Source organism: Hyperolius riggenbachi, chromosome 8 (genome assembly GCF_040937935.1).
Source record: "Hyperolius riggenbachi isolate aHypRig1 chromosome 8, aHypRig1.pri, whole genome shotgun sequence".
In the NCBI taxonomy this organism is placed as follows: Eukaryota; Metazoa; Chordata; class Amphibia; order Anura; family Hyperoliidae; genus Hyperolius; species Hyperolius riggenbachi.
The window spans coordinates 280546808-280560602 of record NC_090653.1 but is presented as its reverse complement, the minus strand read 5'-3'; the positions used below and the strand labels follow the sequence as shown (position 1 = coordinate 280560602).

The 13795-nt window shown below is 46.0% G+C and overlaps 1 protein-coding gene and 5 non-coding genes across 6 annotated transcripts; all 6 read right to left on the bottom strand.

The window, feature by feature from the left end:
* Nucleotides 1-802: 802 nt before the first annotated feature.
* RPL7A (ribosomal protein L7a) lies at nt 803-13582 on the bottom strand. Its single transcript, XM_068248997.1, has 8 exons — nt 13491-13582; nt 10887-11007; nt 7959-8108; nt 6377-6517; nt 6108-6187; nt 3780-3910; nt 3530-3599; nt 803-953 (listed from the first exon to the last, which is right to left on the bottom strand). Exons 1-8 carry the CDS (start codon nt 13491-13493, stop codon nt 849-851), a joined length of 801 nt encoding a protein of 266 aa, XP_068105098.1. The 5' UTR covers nt 13494-13582; the 3' UTR covers nt 803-848.
* Nucleotides 3664-3736, bottom strand: LOC137529189 (small nucleolar RNA SNORD36). Its single transcript, XR_011023612.1, has one exon. It is a non-coding gene; the product is annotated as a small nucleolar RNA SNORD36 (small nucleolar RNA).
* Nucleotides 3981-4055, bottom strand: LOC137529186 (small nucleolar RNA SNORD36). The gene has a single exon (XR_011023610.1). It is a non-coding gene; the product is annotated as a small nucleolar RNA SNORD36 (small nucleolar RNA).
* Nucleotides 6254-6328, bottom strand: LOC137529188 (small nucleolar RNA SNORD36). The gene has a single exon (XR_011023611.1). It is a non-coding gene; the product is annotated as a small nucleolar RNA SNORD36 (small nucleolar RNA).
* On the bottom strand, nt 7688-7759 carry LOC137529190 (small nucleolar RNA SNORD24). The gene has a single exon (XR_011023613.1). It is a non-coding gene; the product is annotated as a small nucleolar RNA SNORD24 (small nucleolar RNA).
* Nucleotides 10518-10589, bottom strand: LOC137529191 (small nucleolar RNA SNORD24). The gene has a single exon (XR_011023614.1). It is a non-coding gene; the product is annotated as a small nucleolar RNA SNORD24 (small nucleolar RNA).
* Nucleotides 13583-13795: the final 213 nt, after the last annotated feature.

Genomic DNA, 13795 nt, shown 5'->3' with positions numbered 1-13795 from the left:
TGCCGGGGGACATTAAGTAAACACTACATAGCCATCTTGTAACAGGGAACAATTGGAGGGTGAAACGTATGTGCGATCATAACTGCTGCATTCTTAATTTGCATGGTTTGGCAGGGGAGGGGGTTGCACATGGCGATCTAATGCTGACAAATGGCTCCTGCATGCTGCAAAGGACATTCATCAGCAATAAAGACCATCAGGGGAGGCTTGGTACACTGGACAGCTTTGACCCAATTCTTTAGAGGATTTTTGCCATTTACTAGCCAGTGTGCTTCCTGACCTTATGTACCTCCAGGAATTACTGTGCCAAAATCTGCACAATATCAGCATACAGCCATCAAAATGTGCACAAGATGGGGGCCCCCCACAATACCGTGCACATGGGGGCCGTATACCCTCTGTTTATATTAGAGTCAATTTTTTTTAAAGCAAAAGTTGGGGTGGTGGTGGGATTTCGAGTCTGGGGTTTGGCTTATACTCGAGTATATACAGTAATCCATGACCAATTTTACCACTATGTAGTATGAGGGCCAACAGATTTTTTTAATTCTATGAACGGATTACATAGGCAAGCTCTCACACTACATAGAAGTGGTAGAATTAGCCAATATAAATGGGAAGTAGCCAGACTTTATGCCTGGCACACACACAATGCAATTTTTCCCATCAGAGGATTGAAAAATTTCCAACAGGTATACTGTGCTTTTGATCAAGGAAGGGATCGATTGAGATCAATACTGAAAAGGGAGGAAGCAGACAATCCAGTATCTGACACACAATGGTGCAATAACAGACAACAATGTTCTGTGGATGTTTCTTTATTATGTACACAAGCAAGACCAGAACATCTAACCCAGCTTGGTGGCCAGTTCCTTGGCCTTCGCCTTCTCCAGCTTGGCAATTCTGGCCACGGATTTGGGTCCGAGGATTCCACCTCCCCAGTGACGGCGGATCTGTCGGAGAACGCAGAGGTTAGGAGGAGCTCAGATTTTAACACAACGATATCAGCGGTGAGGTCTGGAACTCACTAGGAGAGCTTTGTGATTTGAAAAGCTCTTGCTGACGTAATGGTATGGGTGTGATCCCACTTGAGTGATGTGATTTTATAAAAAGCCCCCATAGCATTGCATTAGCAAGAGCTTTTTCAAATCACTAGCGCTTAGAAAAGGCTGCTAGTGGGTTTGAGCCCTGAAACGACTAACAATTAAACCATACTGTGCATAGTTTCAAAAGCATGCAAGAAAAAACATCTGCAGGCATAATACAGAACTGGATCAGCACAGATGTGCTCCATGACGAATGCCTCGTACACACCATGCAATGTCCTGTCAGATGGGTCAAACCAATCACTTCTAACAGGTCCGATCAGAAAACAATCAGAAATTAGATCACTTCTATACAAAAATCAGTCGGAATTCAGATCGGACGTTACAAATATAAATCGATTTGAACCGTCTGATAAGAAATTGCATGTTGTGCACCAGGCATTAAACCATATACACACACTACATGAAACTCGGCTGAGGCAGTTAAATGCAGCATGTGTATAACAGCCCCCGACCGCTCTTGGCTGCTTTGTCAGCAATCCACCAGGCCACTGAGAATTTTTCTTCCCACTAACCCCGACTGCCAAGTGATGAGACATATGCTGCTCCACTTCGGAACCGAACATGTACTTAGCCTGCCGGCTAGCGACACATCTTTCAGTCTCAGTCCAGCCACATTGCCTGAGATACTTGGTACTGACCCAAAGGGGTGACATGCCTCATATGGGTGTATGAGGTTTAATACTGGACCATACCACACTCACAAAAGGGGAAGACCACAAGTCCACAGTATTCTATGCAACAGGAACCACGCAGTACAGCCTTCTAACAGCGATTCCCTCACAAGTGGGGACAATGTATTTCTCAGCGATCCTCAAAATATGGCGCACATCATATCCCCAAGGGGTACTTCAGTAGGGCCTAGTAGGCACTTTATACTTTTAATCTTAATTACTATAATGGATTTGACAATAAAAAGTTATCGGATTGTTTGAAAAGCAAAAATACACAATTTATTGAGAGACTGAATATATATATGGTCAAGCAGCCCCAAAATGGGGCCCTATGCATTGTGTTTGGCCCACTCTAGACCGCCAGGAAAGCTATATTGGAGGTGACGCCATAGATCAGGGAAGATATATGGAGAGGAGGAAGATTGCACTGGACACCAAGGATTTATATAGGGTGGGAAACACTAGATACCAGGTAACTGTATAGGGAAAGAAGGAGAGTCACTGGACGAGAGAGAGAGAGAGAGAGAGAGAGAGAGAGAGAGAGAGAGAGAGAGAGACAGAGAGAGAGAGAGACAGAGAGAGAGAGAGACAGAGAGAGAGAGAGACAGAGAGACAGATAGAGACAGATAGAGACAGATAGAGACAGATAGAGACAGAGAGACAGAGAGACAGAGAGACAGAGAGACAGAGAGACAGAGAGACAGAGAGACAGAGAGACAGAGAGACAGAGAGACAGAGAGACAGATAGAGACAGATAGAGACAGATAGAGACAGATAGAGACAGATAGATAGAGAGAGAGAGAGAGAGACAGAGAGAGAGAGAGAGAGAGACAGAGACAGAGAGAGAGAGAGACAGAGAGAGAGAGAGAGACAGAGACAGAGAGAGAGAGAGAGAGAGAGAGAGAGAGAGAGAGAGAGAGAGAGAGAGACAGAGAGAGAGACAGAGAGAGAGACAGAGAGAGAGACAGAGAGAGAGACAGAGAGAGAGACAGATAGAGAGACAGATAGAGAGACAGATAGAGAGACAGATAGAGATAGAGATAGAGAGAGAGAGAGACAGAGAGAGAGAGAGACAGAGAGAGAGACAGAGAGAGAGAGAGAGAGAGAGAGAGAGAGAGAGAGAGAGAGAGAGAGAGAGAGACAGAGAGAGAGACAGAGAGAGAGACAGAGAGAGAGACAGAGAGAGAGACAGAGAGAGAGACAGATAGAGAGACAGAGATAGAGACAGATAGAGATAGAGATAGATAGAGATAGATAGAGAGAGAGAGAGAGAGAGAGAGAGAGAGAGAGATAGAGATAGATAGAGATAGAGATAGAGAGAGGTCACTAGACACCAGAGACTGTTTTTGGGGGTGGGGCAGTAGTCACCAGGAAATTGTATAGGGGAGGGGGACATCAGGGAACTTTGTAAATGCTGAGGTTGGCTCACGACTGGGTCCCAATGTTAAATTTAAGCCCACTTTGTATTTGAGACTCCTGGCTTAGAGGATTCCAGTTTATTCAAAAACACCTAGCAAAGGACGTAATACTTTTCCTGTAAAAATCCACACATGTAACTACCGGCTTACATAAAAAGGTGGACATCGAGACCCAGTTAATCTAGATAACACCCCAGGTAGCATAAAGGTGATTAAAAACCCAACTGCAGTGGTGGAGAAAGGCAAAAGGTTCCTCAGAGGAACACCCCTGAGAAAACCCCCAAAACAAAAAAAGCGCAAGATAAACTATCAGCAATCCCGCCCATCTCACCTCGTCATGTCTGTCATTGTAGTTTGTCTTGACTGCTTCCACCAGTTTAGCGAGAGCCCCTTTGTCCTCACTGTGGAAGAAAGAAAAGTCACCGCCGTACTACATAACTGATCCAGAAAAAGCCCAAAGCCTTCTCTGCTCAGGGTTAAAAAGCTCTGAAAGCCACACGGTTATTCAGGTGAAGAAATTCTAATGACATCATTGCAGAGGTGGGAGACCACGGCAGAGACGTGCGGAGATGGACACTTACGGGTTGACGTGTGTGAAGGCGACGCTGGTGCAGGTCTTCCTGTGCACCAGACGTCCCAGCCTGGCCTTGCCCTTGATGATGCAGTATGGAACCCCCATCTTCCGGCACAAGGCTGGGAGGAAAACCACCAGCTGGAAAACACAGAAGAAGTTAGTGAGACCCGTTCTGAGAATAGGATTCAGCAGCAAGATATGGTGACAGATTGCTCAGGGTTAAAAAGCTCAAAATTCAAACTTCACGGAAGAATCAGGTGAAGAAATTCAAACATCATTGCAATCGGTACAACAGAAATCCAGTAGAGCCTCAGTCAATTCAGGTGACCACAGGAATGGTCTGCTACTACCCATAGGAGGAGGAGGGTAGTGAATTTTTCACAGGCTAAGGGGTGGAGATGCAGTTGCAGATTACCTGTGTAATGATGACAGACCGAACATGGCCGCTCTCATTGTATCACAGGAATAAATCATCATAAACTGTTGAAGCTGTTTGCAGCTAGCTTTGCTGTGAAAACGATCTAAACTTTAGATACGATATATAGACAAGTTACTTGTTCTAGTTTTTCATCTCGGATCCGCTTTAAGTTAACTCTAGCCTTAAAATAACTCCAGAATTCTAAAGTTAAAAACAGGCTGTTAATTAACTGCATGTGAAAATAACTAGAGGAGGTAACTTAAGGAAGAAGATAACTCACTGTGCCATGGTAAGTTCTCTTGCCTTATCTCCAGCATGATCTTAGTGAATTGAGGCCAATATTAGAATCATTTTTTTGCTACTAATGTTTTATTACTTAGCTGTACTATACATACAAGTCATCATAAGTTCATTTTTGCTGTAGTTTTCCTTTGAAGCCTCAGTGTTTACAGTTTGAGAGCTGCCTCAGCAGAACTCCTGCAGTGTATTCACAGCTGCTGATAAAATCATTTGATCTGGCTAAACGGAACTAATTTTTTTTGGAACTATATGTGGAATAAAGACTGCACTGTGCAAAAGTTTGGGTCCATACAAACATTTAAACTTTGATTGGCCAATCTTACCACTTCGATGTAGCACAAGGGCCAAAAAATTTGAAGTACTATGAACAAAAGGATTGCGAAGCCAAGATCTTATACTACACGATGTGGTACAATTGGATGCATCTATGCATTATTAAAGGTGAACCTCCGGACTAAAAATCTACTCCGCAGCACTGAAAAAGGCTTGGCGTTTCTTTATCAGTTTCACAGCATCAGAACTTTTACCAAAGCATTATTTTTAGCTAAGCTCCACCCATCAAATAAAAACTGCCCAGGCTTTTTTTCCCTGATGCTGTGCAGAGCATGATGGGATTTTCTATGTTATTCACGTTGCCTAGCAACTGGGAGAGGTGCTCAGGACACAGGACAGTTGGAACTGTGTCTCATGCTCCCTGTCACCTCCTTTCAACCAAAAAGATGGCTGCCATCATGAAATCAAACATTGCCTGTTCTTTTAAAACCGTGTGGGTAATAGATTACTAATCTATTTTAATTAACATAACTAATGTAACTTAATGACAGTATGTTTGTTTAGGCTGGAGTTCCTCTAAGCCTGGTACACACTTTCAATTATGATTGGTCAATTGTACCACCGCCATGTAGTATGCAGGTATTACTACATACTTTAATGCAGATATTGAATACTATGAGCAGATTGTGTATTTAACCACTTCAGCCCGCAGGTGTTTTCATCGCTTTTGTCAGATTTCTACTACCTACGTTAAGTAGCAGCAACAGAAAAATGTATGGCTCATTTTACTCTGGAAAAAAATGTACTTTGTTTTCCCATTTAAAATGTTTCACCATAGTGCCCCTTTAATATGTATGTCATGTGGGTATTTACTTTTTATTAATACAAACTGTGCAGGGTAATTTCACTTTTCGCCACTAGATGGCTATAAACACTACTTGGTTTACAAGTGATTTGATGTTAATGAAGTAAAAAAAAAAAAACGTTACATTCTCATGAATGGGCATGGCCTCATAATCGGGGTCATGTCCTTTCATCACAGGAATTGCGATTGATTCAGAGAACCACCAGGGTGCCGCTGTTTTCAAACTGGACAAGCCTTTAGCTGTGCTGCGTTGGGAGCTACGTAATTGACCAATAGGGGTTGATCAACAAGATGCAGGCTTACGTAAATTTATGCCGCTTGAAAACTGACCCATACCCTACAATGGTTTAGTCTGATTGGCTCACTTTAAGCCACATAATCTTGCATACAAAAATGTGCATAATCCAACTTGCAACCATTTGCATCTCACTCATCAATGACCTGCCATATAACCGCAGCACCAATATTCCTCTACATACCTCAATAGGATCCACATCATGGGCGATCACTACCAGCTGGGCCTTCTTGTTCTCCACCAGGGTGGTCACTGTGTTGACGCCTGGAAGAGAGGACATTGGTCAGCAGGCCGTTTGAGAGAACCGCCCACCCCTGGGACAGCAATCAGCACGCTCAGGGTTAAAAAGCTCGTGTTTTGATCCACACAATGAATTCAGGTGAAGAAATTCAGACATCACAGCAGTGCAGATCCAGGTTCAGACCAACCCCATCACCCCACCGCGCTACTCACCCGCTCTGACGACGGGGGGCCTCTTGGTGGGGACATCAGGTTTGCCGGCAGCCTTCTGCTCTGCGCGGGCCAACAGCCGCTTCTTCTTCTCCTGCTTGGTCTCTGGCCGGTACTTGTGGGCCAGCTTGAAGAGCTGAGTGGCTGGAGGAGAAACCATCAGTTAGTAGATGTTCACAGCGCCCCCACCAGGTACAAATGTGTATCTACATTGGTCATCCTCTTTCCCAGGTACAGGAGTGTGCCTACACTGACCCCTGTTACAAGTGCGTACCCTGCCACCTCCCCAGGTAAAAGCCTCCACACTCGCCAACCCTAAATACAGGTACACCTTGCATCCACCCCAATTCCCCCTCTTACCGAGGTACAAGTGCCTGCCAACACTAACTGCCCTGCCCCAGGTAAAGAAAAGCCTCCACACGTACCAACCCAGTGTTCTCCGCAGGCTTTTAGCCGGGTGCTCCACCCAACTAGTTTTGGTGACCACCCGGCTGTCATAGGCTCACCTCCTATGCTGTAAGCAGAGTTGTGCAGAAAAGCACCGGCCCTGCATCCTCAACACACCCCACACGGCTGGAAAAAAAATTCTGGGGACAACACTGCAACCTTTACTACAGGACAGGTACACCTTGTGTTCACACTAACCACCCCTTCCCATGTACAAGTGTATGCCCACACTGACCCTCCCCCCAAAATAAAAGGGCCAACCCTAAATACAGGTACGCCCCCTCCCCTCCCAGGTAGAACTGTCCATTATGACCTGCCCACACACGTGCAGTATGACCATTACACTTGTACAACACTAACCACACGTCAAGAGACCCCTTGGACAAGGATGCATCCACACGCTAACCACCCCCTTTCCCAACTCTCTCATACAAGTGTGCCACACATAATGCCCTTCTTGCCCAGAGTAATAACGCATCCACATTCGCTACGTACAGGTATCCATTCACACGCTTTCTACAGGCTGCCTCCTGAATGCTAGGCTGAATTCTTTCACTCCTGAAATCTAGGAACCCAGCGTCATTCCATATTCACAACCCCCTCAGTGAGATGGGGCTGGTTTTCACTGCGTTGGTGTGCGTGCACTTGCAGTAATGAGTATGCATCCAAATCCCTGCAGCTATGCCATAGGGATCTGGATGCATACTAAGGCAAAATGCAGCATGCCACCCAAATTGTGCTGGCAAAGCTATTCCATACACTCAAATTGCTTGGGAGGAAATGCAGCAGTGGAAACCGGCCCGTAAGTGTGCACAACTTCACTGACCCGACCCCTCCCCGCAACATTCAGGCTACAGGTTCTCTCTGTGCATCAGCGATCTTGGTGGGAGTGTGTAATCACCGGGATCAGATAGCAAATATTATTTCACATCATCTGCACAGAGCAGCAACCTGGATTGCATAGGCACAAAGCCACTTCTTTCTAGCAGCATTGATAGGCAACTACAGCTGTGATTACTGACTGCTCCCCTCTGCGCCGCAGAGCACCAGACAGCATCTCCCCTCCGCAGAGCACCTTCTGCACCATAGAGCACCAGAAAGCTCCCCTCTGCAGTGCAGAGCACCCTCATTCTCTCACCTGTCTGTCTGTCCAGAGCCTGGGTGAACTGGTTGATTGCTGGTGGGACCTTCAGGCGTTTGTACAGGATGGATCGCTGTCGCTGAAGGCGGATGTAACGAGGCCACTTCACGAAGCGGGTGAGATCTCTCTTCGGTTGGATATCTTGGCCTAGGAGAAAATGCAGCCAGTTAACAAGTGAAGTACAACCGTTCTAACGTAGGACAAAGTGGTGGGAGGAGAACCTGGTTACTAAAGAGATATTCCCTTCCTGACCAGAGTGCTGACTATGTGCCTCCTGGGGAGGGCATGGTAGACAACTCATAGCAGTATGTTCCTATCTTAAAATCTTTCCAGAGGTGTCAATGTCCTTCAGGTCCCAAGTCTTTGCCCCTAACCATAGACCGGAAGTGTCCATGGCAATGAACCAACGCATTAAACTGACCAAATGGGTTTTGAGAGCTCTCGCTTGCACAGTTCAGAAGCGCTCAGTCCTGGGCACACATCATGCACGGTTTGTGAACGTCTACATACCCAATGCATACGCGCTTGTTCAGGGTGGCAGGAGTTCGTTTTCTGGATCAAATAGAAAGATTAAAGGCCGCAAGAACAAGGAACCCTGGAGGGCCCGGACACCCCTGGCAAGAGATTTCAAGGTAAAACCCATACCTCACCATGTGTGGTTTAACCCCCTCCTTAAAGTACCCCTGAACAAGGGTAAAAACCTATTAAAGGACAACTGTAGTGAGAGGTATACAGAGGCTGCCATATTTATTCCCACTTAAGCAATACCAGTTGCCTGGCAGCCCTGCTGATCTATTTGGATGCAGTAGTGTCTGAACACCAGAAACAAGCATGCAGCTAATCTGGTCAGTTCCGACGTTACTGTCAAACACATGATCTGCTGCATGCTTGTTCAGGTGCTATGGCTAAAAGTATTAGAGACAGGATCAGCAGGACAGCCAGGCAACTGGTATTGCACAAAGGAAAAACATGGCAGCCTCCCTACAGTTGCCCTTTACACAAAGTCCATGGCAGGCTAGATTACCTTTGTAGAAGTGGCCTGGCGTTGCTGGTTGTCCTTAGAGTCCCCCAATTCCTCCCGTTCTCAGCCCCCACCCCTATTCTCCTCCCCTCCCGCAGGTTCCTTCGAGCAGCGCAGAGCCATTTCAAAGTGCACAGCGTAAGAAGGTGCTGCTTCTGAGGGCTTACTTCCTCCATGTTAGGGCAGTCTAGAACTTGTGCCTGCGCAGTTTTACGTGCCGACAGTAGGAGGAGCTTCCCAAATCATATTAGACTGGAGGATTCCGTTGAATAGGAAGCCACGAGGACAAAGCAGTGCAAGCAGACTTCTACGAAGTTAATGTAACACCATGGGCTCCAGTCATTTAACTGGTCCCCAGTTCAGTGGTGCTTTAAAGGGAACTCAATGTGAGAGGGATATGGAGGCTGCCATATTAATTTCCTTTTAAACAATACCCGTTGCCTGGCAGGCCTCCTGGTCCCGTGTGTCTAATATTTTTAGCCATAGACCCTGAACAAGCATGAAGCAGATCAGTTATTGACTCCATATGCTTGTTCCAGGATTTTGACTCAAATGACACTTCTGCCAGAAGATCAACAGAGCTGCCAGGCAACTGGCATGGTTTAAGGAAATACATATGGCAGCTTCCATATCCCTCTCACCTCAGGTTCCCTTTAACCTCCCTGGCGGAGCTGAGCTCGGACTTGGCCGCTGCGGAGGATTTCTCAGGCCCTGGTGGAACAATTTGTATAATTGTTTTGTTACACACAGCTAGCACTTTACGATCGTTGCCGCTCCGCGCTGATTCCCCGCCGTGCTGCCCCCCCAGACCCCTTGCGCAGCCTGGCCCATCAGCGCCAGACAGCGCTAAGGGGTGGATCGGGACTCCCTCATGCGCCATGACATCCTGATCGTCGCCACGGTGACAGGGAAGCCAAACAGGAAATCCCATTCTGAACGGGATTTCCCGTTTGCTCTGATCACCGGAGGTGATCGGAGGGGGTGGGGGATGCTGCTGCACTGCGGCTTTCATGTAGCTAGCGCTAGGCTAGCTACATGATTTAAAAAAAAAAAAAAAAAAAAAAAAAAAAAAAAAGTGCTGCGCTGCCCTCTGGCGGTTTTAATACACCAAGGAGGTTAAAGCAGTGCTTCTCAATACTGTCGGCAAGACTTGCCAGCAGGGCATGTTTTATGGAAACCCAGAGGTAGTCGATCGGCTCTGCTGAGACGCCAATTATCCCACCTGCGATTTCCTGCAAAACGGTGAGCCTTGAGGAACTCTGCATCAGAGCACAGCAGCTATTCTCCCACTGTATCATGAATCAGAGGTGAACTATGACACAGCTAAGTCACCAGCACACGTGGTAAAGAGCGCTACCTACAAATTTAGTTAAAACAAACTGGGCCAATCAAATATCCGCAGCAATAGGTTGGGTCCATTCTCGATCTGCATTCAAACTAAATCTGCATCATCTTTATCAAAGTTTGCAGTTGATCATCTAGTTGCGGGCACTCTCGCTGCTCCCCTTAAATATCCAGGTAACAGGCTCTCTCTGTGCATCAGCGATCTTGGTGGAAGTGTGTAATCACTAGGCTCAGATAGCAAATATTAAGTCACATCATTTGCACAGAGCAGCAACCCATCAGCAAGAATAAGCTAATCCCACAAGCAGCTTGCAGGCTGGCCAGGGATAAAAGAGCAAGTAAAATCCACAGAGTAAGGACGAGGTTAAAAAGGCATTTTTGTTTGGAAATATGCCTTAGGACAAAAAAGTGAATTTGATATGAGCCAATGGCTCTATGCAATCCTTTTTTTCCTGAGTTTTCTCCTAGGTAAGGCTTTCACAATAAAAACTTTTATGATCATAGGGCCAGGTAGAGGAACGCCCACCCAATGAGCACTCAGGCCTAATTCCCCCACTTACCAATGCCATAGTTCTTGGGCCTCTTCTCAAAGAGAGGATTCACAACCTTCTTGGCTTCGGCCTTCTTGACAACGGCCGGGGCCGGAGCCACCTTCTTCCCCTTGGCCTTCTTTCCTTTAGGCTAAATTAAACAAACATTTATAAAGTTTTGCAAACTTTATTACAAAGCAGACAACAGTGACAAGACATTCAGAACTCTTCCGGAGGTACCACTCCCTGTACTGCTCTGGGTTCTACTGCAGCAGTTACTGCTAAACCATTACAGATGTATGGTTAACAGAACTTAATTTTGCAAAAGGTCCAAAAGCAGCCAATTGCGTCAGGTACTTGCCAGAGCCAGATTTGGCAGAAATTATGGTTCATGTCCAATAAAGCTCAGAAAACCGACAGCTGTTGATAAAAATTATTGAGTAATGAGTCAGTCAAAAAAAGAAATGCCTTAACGAGGGTAAACGGCAGCAATTACCCACATAGACCAATCCATCCCGGCATAAATAAGCGAGGATGAGAATCGTTCATACTTGACGTTAAACGAACATTCCATTGAAGGTACTCATGTGTGGCTAGTTGCCCACTTCTAGGGTCATTTTAGCACTTCCGCTGATTGGGAAATGGTCAATGGCTGGATAGTGTAATGTTTAAAGGCTCTGCCTTTGAAAAAGGAGACCTGGGTTTGAATCTTAACACTTCAGTATGCCAATACCTATACAGCCAGGAGACCTTGGGCAAGACTCCCCCCAACACTGCTACTGCCTATAGAGCACACCCTACATGCTGCAGCTCTGGCATTTTGAGTCCACCAGGATGAAAGCACAATTTGTCATGCCGTTGCTGAATTCAAACATGCACTAATGCCTTGTTGAAAACTTCACTTTTCCCCCCTAAACTTACCTGGGGTTTCTACCAGCCACCAGCATTAAGCTCACAACGTCACTCCAAGACATTTCTGCCACCTGCAGCGCCCCTCTATCAATTGGATGTGTGGGCCCTGATCGCACTGCTGCGAATGGAACCGATCTACAGTAAAGATGTAACGGAGGACACGTAGCCCGGCTGGAAGAGGCGCACTGTAGTGGACTGGCATTTCCTGCAGTGACAGCGTAGCGGCTACAGGGGGCTTTGTTGACCTTTTATGCGTCAGGCTCACTATAAGTTAACTAATAAACCCTGACTGCTGATAAATCATGATCTGGCAGATATCATTTAGATCAAATCTGCCAGCAACATTTGTAGACAAGGCTATTTACATAACATTCCATTCATACAGGCAGCAGACTTGCTAGCAGCTCCCTATAGGTCTTCTCCATGCATTGTATACATACATCTCAATAGCTCTGCTATCCCCAAACATATACAAGTCTTTTCCATGCATTTTATTCATATCTGTAGGTCTACTCCCTAGGTTCTCAACAAGTGGTACGCGTACCCCAGGGGGTACTTCTGATGATTCCAGGGGGTACTCGGGCTTGATATACTTAAGAACAACAAGTTTAGCGTTTTAGAAAATTATAAATCCTATTTAAACAACACCAAATTAGTGTTTTAGCTCATTAAAAGCAATAGTAAATGATTGGAAATGGTTTAGAACCAATCATCATGTGCTACAATTAAATATATATTTGTCAAGGGGTACTTGTGATAATGTTTACTATGTTAGGGGGTACTTGTGATAATGTTTACTCAGCTAGGGGGTACTTGGTGAGGACAGGGTTTTAAAAGGAGTACTTACCAACAAAATGTTGAGAAACACTGGTCTACTCCATGCATAACATACATCTCTATAGAGGGCTTCCCCATGCATAGTCTACGTACACTGCCATAGATCTATCCCATGCGTTGTGTACTATACACACTTCTCTATGTCTTCTCCATACATCTCTATAGCTCTGCTATTCCCATGCATTGTATATGATACATTCATCTCTATAGATCTATCAGGCATTGTATACTGTGCACACTTATCTATAGGTCTTCCACCTTCAGTATATATATATATACACATCTCTATAGCTCTGCTATCACCATGCACTATACATACAACTCTATAGCTCTATCATGCATTGTGTACAGTACACACTTCTCTACATACATCTCTATAGCTCTGCTATTCCCATGCATTGTATACTATACATACAACTATAGTTGTATAGCTCTATCATGCATTGTGTACTGTACACACTTCTCTATAGGTTTCCCCATACAGTATATACATACATCTCTTTAGCTCAATCTCCATACATCTCCATAGCTCTGCTATCCACATGCATGTCTATAGGTCTTCTCCATGCCTTGTATACATAGCTCTGCCATCCCCATGCATTGTATACTGTGCACACTTCTCTATAGGTCTTCTCCATACAGTATATACATACATCTCCATAGGTTTCCTATTCCCATGCATTGTATAGGCGGAACTGCTCAGCACCGGCCTGCCGCACACGGGCCCCCCTCACCCCCGGCACACGCTCCCCTCTCCACAAATACCCCGGCAGCCCGCAGCGGAGACCCCCCCAGAGAGCAGGGACCGGCTCGGGGCGCTGCTCAGGCCGGGATGGCGGAGGATGAAGGCGGATAGAGAGACGTGAAGCTCAGCACAAAACTCACCATGGCGGACGGGGGCCGAGAAAGGAAGAAAAAGGCATTCTGGGTAATATATGTAGCGTCATCACAATCTCGCGGGATCCTAGCACTGCCTCCTTACATAGAGGGGGGGGGGTGCGCCCCCTGCTGACTGATAAAGGAAAGCGTTGTGGCTACAGCGTATCCTGCAATAGGCAGGAGCGCTCTCTGCTGGAGGATAAAGGAAAGCGTTGTCGCTACAGCGTATCCTGCAATAGGCAGGAGCGCTCTCTGCTGGAGGATAAAGGAAAGCGTTGTCGCTACAGCGTATCCTGCAATAGGCAGGAGCG